At 43.2% G+C, this 21781-nt stretch overlaps 1 protein-coding gene across 1 annotated transcript; it reads left to right on the forward strand.

The window, feature by feature from the left end:
* Positions 1 to 15189: 15189 nt before the first annotated feature.
* LOC130305907 (uncharacterized) lies at positions 15190 to 15937 on the forward strand (the record flags this gene model as incomplete). The annotated part of the gene is made up of 1 exon (XM_056552043.1): positions 15190 to 15937. A coding segment is annotated over exon 1 (748 nt), but the record flags the coding sequence as incomplete, so codon positions are not given.
* Between the last annotated feature and the right edge of the window lie 5844 nt (positions 15938 to 21781).

Genomic DNA, 21781 nt, shown 5'->3' on the forward strand with positions numbered 1-21781 from the left:
CCTCTCTGCTCAGCTCATCACACCATCACATGACCAATGTACGTTCAGTCACTATGGTATTAAATTTGAACCGGCCCACTCTAAGTCGTCCCCGTGCATATTATGAATAATTATATTTTTCCAGAACCACAACACACATCGGCAGCACAAGTTATCCTGAAGATACTGCATTCTGTGTAATGCAATAAGTCTATTTATTCTACCAGTAACCTCTGCCCCTACTGCGTTTCCTTAGAAAACAAAGGGGGAAGATTCATCACAATTTGTGCAAAGGAAAAGTTGACCAGGTGCCCACAGCAACCAATTAGATCACTTAATTTTAAAATAAATAAAAGTGATCTAAATGATTGCTATGTACAACTGGTCAAACTGCGTCACTTGCCCCCAGATGCCTCTCCACTTAACTATAACATGTGGCAGGTGCCACCTTTCTAGGGAAGAGCCTCGGATCTAGTGAAGAGCGCCAAAGTTCTTCTCTCCTAGCAGATGTGAAGTGTCCAGTCTCATCAGGAGGAGATGGGGGTCACCAGATTAGGTTATAGATCAGTATATTGTAGGAAGAATCTTGAGAAGAAAAAAACACAAACTCAACATACAAGATGACAGTCCTGACTGCGGAGTCACCACACTGAACATCATAAGGTAAATGTACAGCAAACTGGTCCCACAAATAACGAGCCTTCATACATCTATGTGGATAGAAAAATGCTCAGGAAAATTATTCTGCAAAAAGCAAACCTTCATACATTTATGTGGATGATAAAATAAAGTTATGGCCCTCAGAAAGAATAGACGAAAAGAAAAAGAAATTAAAAGGTCACGGCTGGTCGTGGTGGGCAAGATATTTATCTGCAGGTCAAATGTTCTGGCGTGGTGATATCCGGGGTGGTCATACACCTAGGACTAACAGAAGATGTTACTGATCTGTGACTGATGATCCGCAGGGAATCCTCATGTGTATGGCAGCATGAGATATCACATAGAGGAACAGAGTCGTCTGAGATTGTTAAAAATTATAATTACTCAAAAGCTCCTCCGTTATTGCCCATGTGAGGTCACATGCCGGACCGAATACTATTAGGATCCATTTATAATCAGGTACAGTAACCCCCTGACATGCGATGGCCCCGACATATGATCAAATCGACATACGATGCTTTTATATGTCAGGGCCATTGCATTAACTGCTATCCGACAGCGCAAAATGCTTAAGCTTCTGTCTAATAGCAGTTTAAGCATCCCGGACAGGTTCACTTACCTATCCCCGCTGCTCCACTTCGCGATCCTCCGGCGTCTTCTGCATCTTCTCCGGGGTCCGGGCCTCGCTTTCCGGCGTCGTTATTACGTCGCTGCGCACGCCGTCCCGGCGCAGCAACGTAATAACGTCACCAGAAAGTGAGGCCCGGACCCCGGAGAAGATGTGGAAGAAGCCGGAGGATCCCGAAGAAGATGCCGGAGCAGCGGGACAGCATCGGGAGCGGTGGGGACAGGTGAGTATTAAATGCACTTTTTACGATGGATTTGACAAACGATGGGTCGTTTGGAACGAATTACCATCGTATGTTGAGGGACCACTGTATTACTACATTCTGACATCTGTAGCACAGGATGCCGGATGCTCATATAGGAATATAAATGTTATGTTAACATATGCTAAAAACAGATTCTGCTGTACGCCATGTAGAAGAATCAGTCTGTAGTGTCCCCCTTTTATTTTCTCTGCACCCCCATCCTTCACTTTTCCAGTATTCTTTCTCTTCTCATCACGTCTGATCGTGGTTTACACTTTCGACCTTGTGCCTTTGTCATGTTATCCGGTTATGGTTCTCCACTTATGTCATATACAGAAACTGTTTCCATTCATTGACCTTGCACTACGCGAAAATAAATGTTCCGTCTATCCATGTTTTTCCCCTTTTGTTCTGTGTTGCAACTTTGTAAGGCCACATTCACATCTGCGCTAAAAAGGCGCTGTCACAGAGTCTGTTTACTACTGAAAAATGGAGCTGGAACATCTGTAATGCACCAAACTAAACTGTAAACACCAGCTGACCAAACCAGTGTGTAGAAGGTGACTTAAAATATAACTTTTATTAACACAAATGTAAAATGTGCTCATTAGTGTCGAGAGTTATAGGTACAAATTCCGTACTCCTGGAAAAAATCATAACTACCGTATTTTTCGTCCTATAGGACCCCTAACACTTTTTTATTTTTCCGCATACGGGGCGGTATGGGGGTTTTGATCACTTTTTATCCATTTTTTCATGTTACCAAAAGTGACCAAAAATACGCTATTTTGGACTTTAGAATTTTTTTTGCGTGTACGCCATTGACCGTGCGGTCTAATTAATGATATATTTTTTATAATTCGGACATTTCCACACACAGTGATACCACATATGTTTATTTTTATTTACACTGTTTTGTTTTTTATAAATGGGAAAAGGGGGGTGATTCTAACTTTTATTAGGGAAGGGGTTAAATGATCTTTATTTACTTTTCCCCCCACTTTATTTGCAAATGTTATATATATAGGAGACTATAACACTGCACACACTGATCATTGCTATCCCATAGGAGGCTATAACACTGCACACACTGATCATTGTTATCCCATAGGAGACTATAATACTGCACACACTGATCATTGCTATCCCATAGGAGGCTATAACACTGCACACACTGATCATTGTTATCCCATAGGAGACTATAACACTGCACACACTGATCATTGTTATCCCATAGGGACCTATAACACTGCACACACTGATCTCTTATACTGATCATTATTATCCCATAGGAGACTATAACACTGCACACACTGATCATTGTTATCCCATAGGAGACTATAACACTGCACACACTGATCATTGTTATCCCATAGGAGACTATAACACTGCACACACTGATCATTGTTATCCCATAGGAGACTATAACACTGCACACACTGATCTCTTATACTGATCATTATTATCCCATAGGAGACTGCTCAGAACTTTGGTGTACAACACGTGGACTGCTGTTATTTGTACGGGGGCTGCTCTGTGGAATGAAGTTATTTGTATAGAGGGGGGGGGGGGGGGGTCATCTATTCGGAAGAATTACCGCTCCAATAATATCCCCGTTCAGCTCTCACGTCGCCTGGAGCTGAGAATGACAAGTGCAGACCCCTGAGTGTTAGGACCACATGAGAGCAGTCAGACGTGACACACAGCACCACAGCGGATGATAGGAGCGAAGAGCCAACAGTCAGCAGATAAGGAAAAGACCAAGAGCTATTCTCGTCCCATCAGCTGCATCTACCCTCTATAACATCCCGGACTATAGACCACTACATCTACCATCTATACCATCCCGGACTATACACTACTACACCTACCATCTATAACATCCCAGACTATACACTACTACACCTACCCTCTATAACATCCCGGACTATAGACCACTACATCTACCATCTATACCATCCCGGACTATACACTACTACACCTACCATCTATAACATCCCGGACTATAGACCACTACATCTACCATCTATACCATCCCAGACTATACACTACTACATCTACCATCTATACCATCCCGGACTATACACTACTACACCTACCATCTATACCATCCCAGACTATACACTACTACACCTACCATCTATACCATCCCAGACTATACACTACTACACCTACCATCTATACCATCCCAGACTATACACTACTACACCTACCATCTATACCATCCCGGACTATACACTACTACACCTACCATCTATACCATCCCGGACTATACACTACTACACCTACCATCTATACCATCCCAGACTATACACTACTACACCTACCATCTATACCATCCCAGACTATACACTACTACACCTACCATCTATACCATCCCAGACTATACACTACTACACCTACCATCTATAACATCCCGGACTATAGACCACTACATCTACCATCTATACCATCCCAGACTATACACTACTACACCTACCATCTATACCATCCCAGACTATACACTACTACACCTACCATCTATACCATCCCAGACTATACACTACTACACCTACCATCTATAACATACTGAACTATACACTACTACACCTACCATCTATACCATCCCGGACTATACACTACTACACCTACCATCTATACCATCCCAGACTATACACTACTACACCTACCATCTATACCATCCCGGACTATACACTACTACACCTACCATCTATACCATCCCAGACCATACACTACTACACCTACCATCTATACCATCCCAGACTATACACTACTACACCTACCATCTATACCATCCCAGACTATACACTACTACACCTACCATCTATACCATCCCAGACTATACACTACTACACCTACCATCTATACCATCCCGGACTATACACTACTACACCTACCATCTATACCATCCCGGACTATACACTACTACACCTACCATCTATACCATCCCAGACTATACACTACTACACCTACCATCTATACCATCCCAGACTATACACTACTACACCTACCATCTATACCATCCCAGACTATACACTACTACACCTACCATCTATAACATCCCGGACTATAGACCACTACATCTACCATCTATACCATCCCAGACTATACACTACTACACCTACCATCTATACCATCCCAGACTATACACTACTACACCTACCATCTATACCATCCCAGACTATACACTACTACACCTACCATCTATAACATACTGAACTATACACTACTACACCTACCATCTATACCATCCCGGACTATACACTACTACACCTACCATCTATACCATCCCAGACTATACACTACTACACCTACCATCTATACCATCCCAGACTATACACTACTACACCTACCATCTATAACATACTGAACTATACACTACTACACCTACCATCTATACCATCCCGGACTATACACTACTACACCTACCATCTATACCATCCCAGACTATACACTACTACACCTACCATCTATAACATCCCGGACTATACACTACTACACCTACCATCTATAACATCCCGGACTATACACTACTACACCTACCATCTATAACATCCCAGACTATACACTACTACACCTACCATCTATAACATCCCAGACTATACACTACTACACCTACCATCTATACCATCCCGGACTATACACTACTACACCTACCATCTATAACATCCCGGACTATACACTACTACATCTACCATCTATACCATCCCGGACTATACACTACTACACCTACCATCTATAACATCCCAGACTATACACTACTACACCTACCATCTATACCATCCCAGACTATACACTACTACACCTACCATCTATAACATCCCAGACTATACACTACTACACCTACTACACCTACCATCTATACCATCCCAGACTATACACTACTACACCTACCATCTATACCATCCCGGACTATACACTACTACACCTACCATCTATACCATCCCGGACTATACACTACTACACCTACCATCTATACCATCCCAGACTATACACTACTACACCTACCATCTATACCATCCCAGACTATACACTACTACACCTACCATCTATACCATCCCAGACTATACACTACTACACCTACCATCTATAACATCCCGGACTATAGACCACTACATCTACCATCTATACCATCCCGGACTATACACTACTACACCTACCATCTATACCATCCCAGACTATACACTACTACACCTACCATCTATACCATCCCAGACTATACACTACTACACCTACCATCTATACCATCCCAGACTATACACTACTACACCTACCATCTATAACATCCCGGACTATAGACCACTACATCTACCATCTATACCATCCAGACTATACACTACTACACCTACCATCTATAACATCCCGGACTATAGACCACTACATCTACCATCTATACCATCCCGGACTATACACTACTACACCTACCATCTATACCATCCCAGACTATACACTACTACACCTACCATCTATACCATCCCAGACTATACACTACTACACCTACCATCTATACCATCCCAGACTATACACTACTACACCTACCATCTATACCATCCCGGACTATACACTACTACACCTACCATCTATACCATCCCGGACTATACACTACTACACCTACCATCTATACCATCCCAGACTATACACTACTACACCTACCATCTATACCATCCCAGACTATACACTACTACACCTACCATCTATACCATCCCAGACTATACACTACTACACCTACCATCTATAACATCCCGGACTATAGACCACTACATCTACCATCTATACCATCCCAGACTATACACTACTACACCTACCATCTATACCATCCCAGACTATACACTACTACACCTACCATCTATACCATCCCAGACTATACACTACTACACCTACCATCTATAACATACTGAACTATACACTACTACACCTACCATCTATACCATCCCGGACTATACACTACTACACCTACCATCTATACCATCCCAGACTATACACTACTACACCTACCATCTATACCATCCCGGACTATACACTACTACACCTACCATCTATACCATCCCAGACCATACACTACTACACCTACCATCTATACCATCCCAGACTATACACTACTACACCTACCATCTATACCATCCCAGACTATACACTACTACACCTACCATCTATACCATCCCAGACTATACACTACTACACCTACCATCTATACCATCCCGGACTATACACTACTACACCTACCATCTATACCATCCCGGACTATACACTACTACACCTACCATCTATACCATCCCAGACTATACACTACTACACCTACCATCTATACCATCCCAGACTATACACTACTACACCTACCATCTATACCATCCCAGACTATACACTACTACACCTACCATCTATAACATCCCGGACTATAGACCACTACATCTACCATCTATACCATCCCAGACTATACACTACTACACCTACCATCTATACCATCCCAGACTATACACTACTACACCTACCATCTATACCATCCCAGACTATACACTACTACACCTACCATCTATAACATACTGAACTATACACTACTACACCTACCATCTATACCATCCCGGACTATACACTACTACACCTACCATCTATACCATCCCAGACTATACACTACTACACCTACCATCTATACCATCCCAGACTATACACTACTACACCTACCATCTATAACATACTGAACTATACACTACTACACCTACCATCTATACCATCCCGGACTATACACTACTACACCTACCATCTATACCATCCCAGACTATACACTACTACACCTACCATCTATAACATCCCGGACTATACACTACTACACCTACCATCTATAACATCCCGGACTATACACTACTACACCTACCATCTATAACATCCCAGACTATACACTACTACACCTACCATCTATAACATCCCAGACTATACACTACTACACCTACCATCTATACCATCCCGGACTATACACTACTACACCTACCATCTATAACATCCCGGACTATACACTACTACATCTACCATCTATACCATCCCGGACTATACACTACTACACCTACCATCTATAACATCCCAGACTATACACTACTACACCTACCATCTATACCATCCCAGACTATACACTACTACACCTACCATCTATAACATCCCAGACTATACACTACTACACCTACTACACCTACCATCTATACCATCCCAGACTATACACTACTACACCTACCATCTATACCATCCCGGACTATACACTACTACACCTACCATCTATACCATCCCGGACTATACACTACTACACCTACCATCTATACCATCCCAGACTATACACTACTACACCTACCATCTATACCATCCCAGACTATACACTACTACACCTACCATCTATACCATCCCAGACTATACACTACTACACCTACCATCTATAACATCCCGGACTATAGACCACTACATCTACCATCTATACCATCCCGGACTATACACTACTACACCTACCATCTATACCATCCCAGACTATACACTACTACACCTACCATCTATACCATCCCAGACTATACACTGCTACACCTACCATCTATACCATCCCGGACTATACACTACTACACCTACCATCTATAACATCCCAGACTATACACTACTACACCTACCATCTATTACAGCCCGGACTATACACTACTACACCTACCATCTATAACATCCCAGACTATACACTACTACACCTACCATCTATAACATCCCAGACTATACACTACTACACCTACCATCTATAACATCCCAGACTATACACTACTACACCTACCATCTATAACATCCCAGACTATACACTACTACACCTACCATCTATACCATCCCAGACTATACACTACTACACCTACCATCTATAACATCCCGGACTATACACTACTACACCTACCATCTATTACATCCCAGACTATACACTACTACACCTACCATCTATAACATCCCAGACCATACACTACTACACCTACCATCTATACCATCCCAGACTATACACTACTACACCTACCATCTATAACATCCCAGACTATACACTACTACACCTACCATCTATAACATCCCAGACTATACACTACTACACCTACCATCTATAACATCCCGGACTATACACTACTACACCTACCATCTATAACATCCCGGACTATACACTACTACACCTACTACACCTACCATCTATACCATCCCAGACTATACACTACTACACCTACCATCTATAACATCCCAGACTATACACTGCTACACCTACCATCTATACCATCCCAGATTATACACTACTACACCTACCATTTATAACATCCCAGACTATACACTGCTACACCTACCATCTATAACATCCCGGACTATACACTACCACACCTACCATCTATAACATCCCGGACTATACACTACTACACCTACCATCTATAACATCCCGGACTATACACTACTACACCTACCATCTATACCATCCCAGACTATACACTACTACACCTACCATCTATACCATCCCAGACTATACACTACTACACCTACCATCTATTACAGCCCGGACTATACACTACTACACCTACCATCTATACCATCCCGGACTATACACTACTACACCTACCATCTATACCATCCCGGACTATACACTACTACACCTACCATCTATAACATCCCAGACTATACACTACTACACCTACCATCTATAACATCCCAGACTATACACTACTACACCTACCATCTATAACATCCCAGACTATACACTACTACACCTACCATCTATAACATCCCAGACTATACACTACTACACCTACCATCTATTACAGCCGGACTATACACTACTACACCTACCATCTATAACATCCCGGACTATACACTACTACACCTACCATCTATAACATCCCGGACTATACACTACTACACCTACCATCTATACCATCCCAGACTATACACTACTACACCTACCATCTATACCATCCCAGACTATACACTACTACACCTACCATCTATAATATCCCAGACTATACACTACTACACCTACCATCTATAACATCCCAGACCATACACTACTACACCTACCATCTATAATATCCCAGACTATACACTACTACACCTACCATCTATAACATACTGAACTATACACTACTACACCTACCATCTATAACATCCCAGACTATACACTACTACACCTACCATCTATAACATCCCAGACTATACACTACTACACCTACCATCTATAACATCCCGGACTATACACTACTACACCTACCATCTATAACATCCCAGACTATACACTACTACACCTACCATCTATAATATACTGAACTATACACTACTACACCTACCATCTATAACATCCCGGACTATACACTACTACACCTACCATCTATAATATCCCAGACTATACACTACTACACCTACCATCTATAACATCCCGGACTATACACTACTACACCTACCATCTATAACATCCCGGACTATACACTACTACACCTACCATCTATTACAGCCGGACTATACACTACTACACCTACCATCTATACCATCCCAGACTATACACTACTACACCTACCATCTATACCATCCCAGACTATACACTACTACACCTACCATCTATACCATCCCAGACTATACACTACTACACCTACCATCTATACCATCCCGGACTATACACTGCTACACCTACCATCTATAACATCCCAGACTATACACTACTACACCTACCATCTATACCATCCCAGACTATACACTACTACACCTACCATCTATACCATCCCAGACTATACACTACTACACCTACCATCTATAACATCCCGGACTATACACTACTACACCTACCATCTATAACATCCCGGACTATACACTACTACACCTACCATCTATAACATCCCGGACTATACACTACTACACCTACCATCTATAACATCCCGGACTATACACTACTACACCTACCATCTATAACATCCCAGACTATACACTACTACACCTACCATCTATAACATCCCGGACTATACACTACTACACCTACCATCTATACCATCCCAGACTATACACTACTACACCTACCATCTATACCATCCCAGACTATACACTACTACACCTACCATCTATAACATCCCGGACTATACACTACTACACCTACCATCTATAACATCCCGGACTATACACTACTACACCTACCATCTATAACATCCCAGACTATACACTACTACACCTACCATCTATTACAGCCCGGACTATACACTACTACACCTACCATCTATACCATCCCGGACTATACACTACTACACCTACCATCTATAACATCCCAGACTATACACTACTACACCTACCATCTATAACATCCCGGACTATACACTACTACACCTACCATCTATAACATCCCGGACTATACACTACTACACCTACCATCTATAACATCCCAGACTATACACTACTACACCTACCATCTATACCATCCCAGACTATACACTACTACACCTACCATCTATAACATCCCGGACTATACACTACTACACCTACCATCTATAACATCCCGGACTATACACTACTACACCTACCATCTATAACATCCCGGACTATACACTACTACACCTACCATCTATACCATCCCAGACTATACACTACTACACCTACCATCTATAACATCCCGGACTATACACTACTACACCTACCATCTATAACATCCCGGACTATACACTACTACACCTACCATCTATAACATCCCAGACTATACACTACTACACCTACCATCTATTACAGCCCGGACTATACACTACTACACCTACCATCTATACCATCCCGGACTATACACTACTACACCTACCATCTATACCATCCCAGACTATACACTACTACACCTACCATCTATACCATCCCAGACTATACACTGCTACACCTACCATCTATTACAGCCCGGACTATACACTACTACACCTACCATCTATAACATCCCAGACTATACACTACTACACCTACCATCTATTACATCCCAGACTATACACTGCTACACCTACCATCTATTACAGCCCGGACTATACACTACTACACCTACCATCTATAACATCCCAGACTATACACTACTACACCTACCATCTATAACATCCCAGACTATACACTACTACACCTACCATCTATAAAATCCCGGACTATACACTACTACACCTACCATCTATACCATCCCGGACTATACACTACTACACCTACCATCTATAACATCCCGGACTATACACTACTACACCTACCATCTATAACATCCCGGACTATACACTACTACACCTACCATCTATAACATCCCAGACTATACACTACTACACCTACCATCTATAACATCCCAGACTATACACTACTACACCTACCATCTATAACATCCCAGACTATACACTACTACACCTACCATCTATACCATCCCGGACTATACACTACTACACCTACCATCTATAACATCCCGGACTATACACTACTACACCTACCATCTATACCATCCCGGACTATACACTACTACACCTACCATCTATACCATCCCGGACTATACACTACTACACCTACCATCTATAACATCCCAGACTATACACTACTACACCTACCATCTATTACAGCCCGGACTATACACTACTACACCTACCATCTATAACATCCCAGACTATACACTACTACACCTACCATCTATAACATCCCGGACTATACACTGCTACACCTACCATCTATAACATCCCGGACTATACACTACTACACCTACCATCTATAACATCCCAGACTATACACTACTACACCTACCATCTATTACAGCCTGACTATACACTACTACACCTACCATCTATACCATCCCGGACTATACACTACTACACCTACCATCTATACCATCCCGGACTATACACTACTACACCTACCATCTATAACATCCCAGACTATACACTACTACACCTACCATCTATTACAGCCCGGACTATACACTACTACACCTACCATCTATACCATCCCAGACTATACACTACTACACCTACCATCTATAATATCCCAGACTATACACTACTACACCTACCATCTATAACATCCCGGACTATACACTACTACACCTACCATCTATAACATCCCAGACTATACACTACTACACCTACCATCTATAACATCCCGGACTATACACTGCTACACCTACCATCTATAACATCCCAGACTATACACTACTACACCTACCATCTATAATATCCCAGACTATACACTACTACACCTACCATCTATAACATCCCGGACTATACACTACTACACCTACCATCTATAACATCCCAGACTATACACTACTACACCTACCATCTATAACATCCCGGACTATACACTACTACACCTACCATCTATAACATCCCAGACTATACACTACTACACCTACCATCTATTACAGCCTGACTATACACTACTACACCTACCATCTATAACATCCCGGACTATACACTACTACACCTACCATCTATTACAGCCCGGACTATACACTACTACACCTACCATCTATAACATCCCAGACTATACACTACTACACCTACCATCTATAACATCCCGGACTATACACTACTACACCTACCATCTATTACAGCCGGACTATACACTACTACACCTACCATCTATACCATCCCAGACTATACACTACTACACCTACCATCTATACCATCCCAGACTATACACTACTACACCTACCATCTATAACATCCCAGACTATACACTACTACACCTACCATCTATAACATCCCGGACTATACACTACTACACCTACCATCTATAACATCCCAGACTATACACTACTACACCTACCATCTATAACATCCCGGACTATACACTACTACACCTACCATCTATAATATCCCAGACTATACACTACTACACCTACCATCTATAACATCCCGGACTATACACTACTACACCTACCATCTATAACATCCCGGACTATACACTACTACACCTACCATCTATAACATCCCAGACTATACACTACTACACCTACCATCTATAACATCCCAGACTATACACTACTACACCTACCATCTATAACATCCCGGACTATACACTACTACACCTACCATCTATAACATCCCGGACTATACACTACTACACCTACCATCTATAACATCCCAGACTATACACTACTACACCTACCATCTATAACATCCCGGACTATACACTACTACACCTACCATCTATAACATCCCGGACTATACACTACTACACCTACCATCTATTACAGCCCGGACTAGCGCACAGCTAATAGTGTATTGATGGTGTGAGAATCATGCAGTAATATAGATATAACAGTATATAATAATGTGATAATCGTGTATTTACATCACACACATAAGGCCGCACGTTGGATACTCTGTATTGTAGACTTGTTATTTGCTCCCTGATCTGGCGCGGTCCAGGTGCGTCACCGATAGTGAAAGGAGAATAAAGAGAACTCCGACCCAGGCGACACCGAATATGGAATAACACAGAGATAAGATTATATGTAACATAAAAGGGCTTATCTCTGAGTGAGTGATCACTGCTGAGGGGACACGTGATGGGGACGCCACGCCGCAGATCTACCACCGCCATAATCTCATGTGAAGATACAGACACATTGTGCACAGTGACATAAAACCAGCAGCGTCTATTCATCTGGATATTTGGCTTTTTCTGATCCTGTGTCACCGTTTTTTGTGCAAATGACAAATTGGGTAAATATATATTTGCTTCCACATCAAAACTCCAGAGGATTAGTCCTGTGTGGTGATAAGTGATCACACTGCGAGCCCGGCTCCGCCCAACCTTGTACTAGCCCGGCTCCGCCCAACCAAGTACGAGCCCAGCTCCGCCCAACCAAGTACGAGCCCGGCTCCGCCCAACCAAGTACGAGCCCGGCTCCGCCCAACCAAGTACGAGCCCGGCTCCGCCCAACCAAGTACGAGCCCGGCTCCACCCAACCACGTACGAGCCCGGCTCCGCCCAACCAAGTACGAGCCCGGCTCCGCCCAACCAAGTGCGATCCCGGCTCCTCCCAACCAAGTACGAGCCCGGCTCTGCCCAACCAAGTACGAGCCCGGCTCCGCCCAACCAAGTACGAGCCCGGCTCCGCCCAACCAAGTACGAGCCCGGCTCCGCCCAACCACGTACGAGCCCGGCTCCGCCCAACCACGTACGAGCCCGGCTCCGCCCAACACGTACAAGACCGTATCTCATCACCACGTACGAGAATTGAGCATGACTCACCGTGAAGTGCGAGCCCGCCCCCCTCCCCACCACATTAGAGCATGGCTCCCCCCACCATGTACGAGCCCGGCTCCGCCCAACCAAGTACGAGCCCGGCTCCGCCCAACTACGTACGAGCCCAGCACCGCCCAACTACGTACGAGCCCAGCACCACCCAACCACGTACGAGCCCGGCTCCGCCCAACCTTGTACTAGCCCGGCTCTGCCCAACCAAGTACGAGCCTGGCTCTGCCCAACCAAGTACGAGCCTGGCTTCGCCCAACCAAGTACGAGCCCGGCTCCGCCCAACCTCGTACTAGCTGGACTCCGCTTAACCAAGTACGAGCCCGGCTCCGCCCAACCAAGTACGAGCCCGGCTCCGCCCAACCAAGTACGAGCCCGACTCCGCCCAACCAAGTACGAGCCCGGCTCCGCCCAACCAAGTACGAGCCCCGCTCCCCCCAACCAGGTACAAGCCCGGCTCCGCCCAACCATGTACGAGCATCGAGCATGGCTCACCACCAAGTGCAAGCCCCGCTCCCCCCAACAAAGTACGAGCCTGACTCCGCTCAACCAAGTACGAGCCCGGCTCCGCCCAACCAAGTACGAGCCCGGCTCCGCCCAATCAAGTACGAGCCCGGCTCCGCCCAACCAAGTACGAGCCCGGCTCCGCCCAACTACATACGAGCCGGGCTCCACCCAACCACATACGAGCCCGGCTCCGCCCAACCAAGTACGAGCCCAGCTCTGCCCAACCAAGTACAAGCCTGGCTCCGCCCAACTACGTACGAGCCCGGCACCACCCAATCACGTACGAGCCTGGCTCCGCCCAACGACGTACGAGCCCGGCTCCGCCCAACCAAGTACGAGCCCGGCTCTGCCCAACCAAGTACGAGCCCGGCTTTGCCCAACCAAGTACGAGCCCGGCTTTGCCCAACCACGTACGAGCCCCGCTCCGCCCAACCACGTACGAGCATCGAGCATGGCTCACCACCAAGTGCAAGCCCGGCTCAGCCCAACCAAGTATGAGCCCGGCTCCGCCCAACCACTTACGTGCCCGGTTACGCCCAACCACGTACGCGCCCGGCTCCGCCCAACCAAGTACGAGCCCGACTCCGCCCAACCAAGTACGAGCCCGGCTCCGCCCAACCAAGTACGAGCCCGGCTCCGCCCAACCAAGTACGAGCCCGGCTCCGCCCAACCACGTACGAGCCCGGCTCGCCCAACCACGTACGAGCCCGGTGTGAGGTGTTTTTTTACGCCCCCGTAGATCCATGCGTCCGCTCCTCCCCCAGCTCTCCGAACATTTCCGAAGCTAGAACTGGGGGAGGGCAGAGCAAGGAGAGGGAGGAGGTTCACGCCCCCTCCCTCATGTCCCCTCTCTGAGCTCGGCTGGACGCAGATCTCTATGGAACGCCCCCTCCCTGAGGACATAGATCGCCACGGCAGGTCCCCTCCCTTATCTCCCCTCCCTGAGGACGTAAATCTCCACAGCAGGTCCCCTCCCTCATCTCCCCGAGCTGAGGAAGTAGAGCAGTGCTCCCAATGAGGACATACTGTATGGGCTAAAGGGGGACATACTGCACGGGCTAAAGGGGGACATATTGCACAGGCTAAATGCCCCCCTTTAGCCCGTGCAGTATGTCCCCCTTTAGCCCATGCAGTATGTCCCCCTTTACACATAGAGCTCATTGGAAGCACTGCTCTACGTCCTCAGGGAGGGGACCTGCCGTGGAGATTTACGTCCTCAGGGAGGGGAGATGAGGGAGGGGACCTGCCGTGGAGATCTATGTCCTCAGGGAGGGGGCGTGCCGTAGAGATCTGTGTCCAGCCGAGCTCAGGGAGATGAGGGAGGGGGCGTGAACCTCCTCCCTCCCCTTGCTCTGCTCTCTCCCAGTTCTAGCTTCGGAAATGTTCCGAGAGCTGGGGGAGGAGCAGACGCATGGATCTACGGGGGCGCAAAAAAACACCTCACACCGGCTCCCCCCAACCACGTATGAGGCTGGCTCCACCCAACCAAGTACGAGCCCGGCTCCGCCCAACTACGTACGAGCCCGGCTTCGCCCAACCATGTACAAGCATCGAGCATGGCTCACCATAGAGTGCAAGCCCGGCCCCCCAACCAAGTACCAGCCCGACTCCCTCCACCACGCACGAGCCCAACTCTGCCCAACCAGGTACAAGCCCGCCCCCCCCCACACCATGTATGAGCCCTGCTCCGCCCAACCAAGTACGAGCTCGGCTCCCCCCACCATGTACGAGCTCGGCTCTCCAACCAAGTATGAGAATTGAGCATGACTCACCGCCAAGTGCGAGCCAAGCCCCCCCCCCTCACCACATTAGAGCATGGCTCCCCCCACCACGTACGAGCCCGGCTCCCCAACCAAGTACGAGAATTGAGCATGAGTCACCGCCAAGTGCGAGCCCGGCTCACCAACCAAGTATGAGTCCAACTCTGCCCAACCAGGTACAAGCCCGACTCCCCCCACCATGTACGAGCTCGGCTCTCCAACCAAGTACGAGAATTGAGCATGACTCATCGCCAGGTGCGAGCCCAGACCCCCACCACCACATTAGAGCATGGTTCCCCCCACCAGGTACGAGCCCGGCTCCCCAACCAAGTACTAGAATTGAGCATGACTCACCGCCAAGTGCGAGCCTGCCCCCCCCCACCACATTAGAGCATGGCTCCCCCCAACACGTACAAGACCGTATCTCCCCACCACGTACGAGAATTGAGCATGACTCACCGCGAAGTGCGAGCCCGCCCCCCACCACATTAGAGCATGGCTCCCCCCACCATGTACGAGCCCGGCTCCACCCAACCAAGTACGAGCCCGGCCCCCTCCCCCCGCCACATACGAGCACGGCTCCCTTCCTATTTCCTTAATAATGCAGCCCCATTTTCTGGGATAATTGACGCGTGAAACAAAGTACACCCCAAATTTTGCACTTTGTCTACTCAGCCTTAGGGTCAGTCCTACCACAAAACATGGCAATCCCACATACCAAGACAATCCCACGTCTATAACTGAGTGCAAATCCAAGTGCAACAAAAACCATGTAAATGATCCAAACCTATTGAGACGGTTTATTGGGTCACGTTAGACGACAATTGCTGAATATTTATGTGATAGGGCTGGTCACATGATCTGGAGAATATATTATATTAATTAAAATTAATATAATAAAATGTTATTATAACACACGACTGATCAGGCTCCAGTATAATGTATGAGTAGTGAGCGACCCCATGTGGAAGTTGTGGAGCACTGCACTGTACGTTCACCTCATTATCATGAGATCTCAGCGCTATCAAAGTTTTCAACCCCTTCACAATTCCTTCTGGTTCTGTAGATTTGTCTCAGGTCATTGTTACTAATTATTACTGTATATACCATGAGTGATATACTATACATGAGGGGAGGAGCTTAGTAATATAATATATATATATATATATATATACAGAGCAGTTATATGATACATGTAGTGCACCATACTGTATATACTATTAGTGACATCATACTATACATGAGGGGAGGAGCCTAGTAATATAATATATATATACAGAGCAGTTATATGATACATGTAGTGCACCATACTGTATATACTATTAGTGACATCATACTATACATGAGGGGAGGAGCCTAGTAATATAATATATATATACAGAGCAGTTATATGATACATGTAGTGCACCATACTGTATATACTATTAGTGACATCATACTATACATGAGGGGAGGAGCCTAGTAATATAATATATATATATATATATATATATACAGAGCAGTTATATGATACATGTAGTGCACCATACTGTATATATACTATTAGTGACATCATACTATACATGAGGGGAGGAGCCTAGTAATATAATATATATATACAGAGCAGTTATATGATACATGTAGTGCACCATACTGTATATACTATTAGTGACATCATACTATACATGAGGGGAGGAGCCTAGTAATATAATATATATACAGAGCAGTTATATTATACATGTAGTGCACCATACTGTATATATACTATTAGTGACATCATACTATACATGAGGGGAGGAGCCTAGTAATATAATATATATATACAGAGCAGTTATATGATACATGTAGTGCACCATACTGTATATACTATTAGTGACATCATACTATACATGAGGGGAGGAGCTTAGTAATATAATATATATATACAGAGCAGTTATATGATGCATGTAGTTCACCATACTGTATATATACTATTAGTGACATCATACTATACATGAGGGGAGGAGCCTAGTAATATAATATATATATATAAAGAGCAGTTATATGATACATGTAGTGCACCATACTGTATATACTATTAGTGACATCATACTATACATGAGGGGAGGAGCCTAGTAATATAATATATATATACAGAGCAGTTATATGATGCATGTAGTGCACCATACTGTATATATACTATCAGTGACATCATACTATACATGAGGGGAGGAGCCTAGTAATATAATATATATATACAGAGCAGTGATATGATACATGTAGTTCACCATACTGTATATACTATTAGTGACATCATACTATACATGAGGGGAGGAGCTTAGTAATATAATATATATATATATACAGAGCAGTTATATGATACATGTAGTGCACCATACTGTATATATACTATTAGTGACATCATACTATACATGAGGGGAGGAGCTTAGTAATATAATGTATGTATATATATATATATGTACAGAGCAGTTATATGATACATGTAGTGCACCATACTGTATATACTATTAGTGACATCATACTATACATGAGGGGAGGAGCTTAGTAATATAATATATATATATATATATATATATATATATATACAGAGCAGTTATATGATACATGTAGTGCACCATACTGTATATATACTATTAGTGACATCATACTATACATGAGGGGAGGAGCCTAGTAATATAATATATATATATATATATATACAGAGCAGTTATATGATACATGTAGTGCACCATACTGTATATACTATTAGTGACATCATACTATACATGAGGGGAGGAGCTTAGTAATATAATATATATATACAGAGCAGTTATATGATACATGTAGTGCACCATACTGTATATACTATAAGTGACATCATACTATACATGAGGGGAGGAGCCTAGTAATATAATATATATATACAGAGCAGTTATATCATACATGTAGTGCACCATACTGTATATACTATTAGTGACATCATACTATACATGAGGGGAGGAGCTTAGTAATATAATATATATATATATATATATATATATATATATATACAGAGCAGTTATATGATGCATGTAGTTCACCATACTGTATACATACTATTAGTGACATCATACTATACATGAGGGGAGGAGCCCAGTAATATAATATATATATACAGAGCAGTGATATGATACATGTAGTGCACCATACTGTATATACTATTAGTGACATCATACTATACATGAGGGGAGGAGCTTAGTAATATAATATATATATATATACAGAGCAGTTATATGATACATGTAGTGCACCATACTGTATATACTATTAGTGACATCATACTATACAAGAGGGGAGGAGCTTAGTAATATAATATATATATACAGAGCAGTTATATGATGCATGTAGTTCACCATACTATATATACTATTAGTGACATCATACTATACATGAGGGGAGGAGCTTAGTAATATAATGTATATATATATAAAGAGCAGTTATATGATACATGTAGTGCACCATACTGTATATACTATTAGTGACATCATACTATACATGAGGGGAGGAGCCTAGTAATATAATGTATATATATATATATATATATATATATATATATATATATATATATGTACAGAGCAGTTATATGATACATGTAGTGCACTATACTGTATATATTATTAGTGACATCATACTATACATGAGGGGAGGAGCCTAGTAATATAATATATATATATATATATATATATATATACAGAGCAGTTATATGATACATGTAGTTCACCATACTGTATATACTATTAGTGACATCATACTATACATGAGGGGAGGAGCCTAGTAATATAATATATATATATATATATATATATATATATATATATATATACAGAGCAGTTATATGATACATGTAGTGCACCATACTGTATATATACTATTAGTGACATCATACTATACATGAGGGGAGGAGCTTAGTAATATAATGTATATATATATATATGTACAGAGCAGTTATATGATACATGTAGTGCACCATACTGTATATACTATTAGTGACATCATACTATACATGAGGGGAGGAGCTTAGTAATATAATATATATATATATATATATATATATATATATATATACAGAGCAGTTATATGATACATGTAGTGCACCATACTGTATATACTATTAGTGACATCATACTATACATGAGGGGAGGAGCCTAGTAATATAATATATATATATATATATATATACAGAGCAGTTATATGATACATGTAGTGCACCATACTGTATATACTATTAGTGAAATCATACTATACATGAGGGGAGGAGCTTAGTAATATAATATATATATACAGAGCAGTTATATGATGCATGTAGTTCACCATACTGTATATACTATTAGTGACATCATACTATACATGAGGGGAGGAGCCTAGTAATATAATATATATATATATACAGAGCAGTTATATGATACATGTAGTGCACCATACTGTATATACTATTAGTGACATCATACTATACATGAGGGGAGGAGCCTAGTAATATAATGTATATATATATACAGAGCAGTTATATGATACATGTAGTGCACCATACTGTATATACTATTAGTGACATCATACTATACATGAGGGGAGGAGCCTAGTAATATAATATATATATACAGAGCAGTTATATGATACATGTAGTGCACCATACTGTATATACTATTAGTGACATCATACTATACATGAGGGGAGGAGCCTAGTAATATAATATATATATATATATACACAGAGCAGTTATATGATACATGTAGTGCACCATACTGTATATACTATTAGTGACATCATACTATACATGAGGGGAGGAGCCTAGTAATATAA

This window comes from Hyla sarda, unplaced genomic scaffold (assembly GCF_029499605.1).
Source record: "Hyla sarda isolate aHylSar1 unplaced genomic scaffold, aHylSar1.hap1 scaffold_1342, whole genome shotgun sequence".
NCBI classification, from domain to species: domain Eukaryota; kingdom Metazoa; phylum Chordata; class Amphibia; order Anura; family Hylidae; genus Hyla; species Hyla sarda.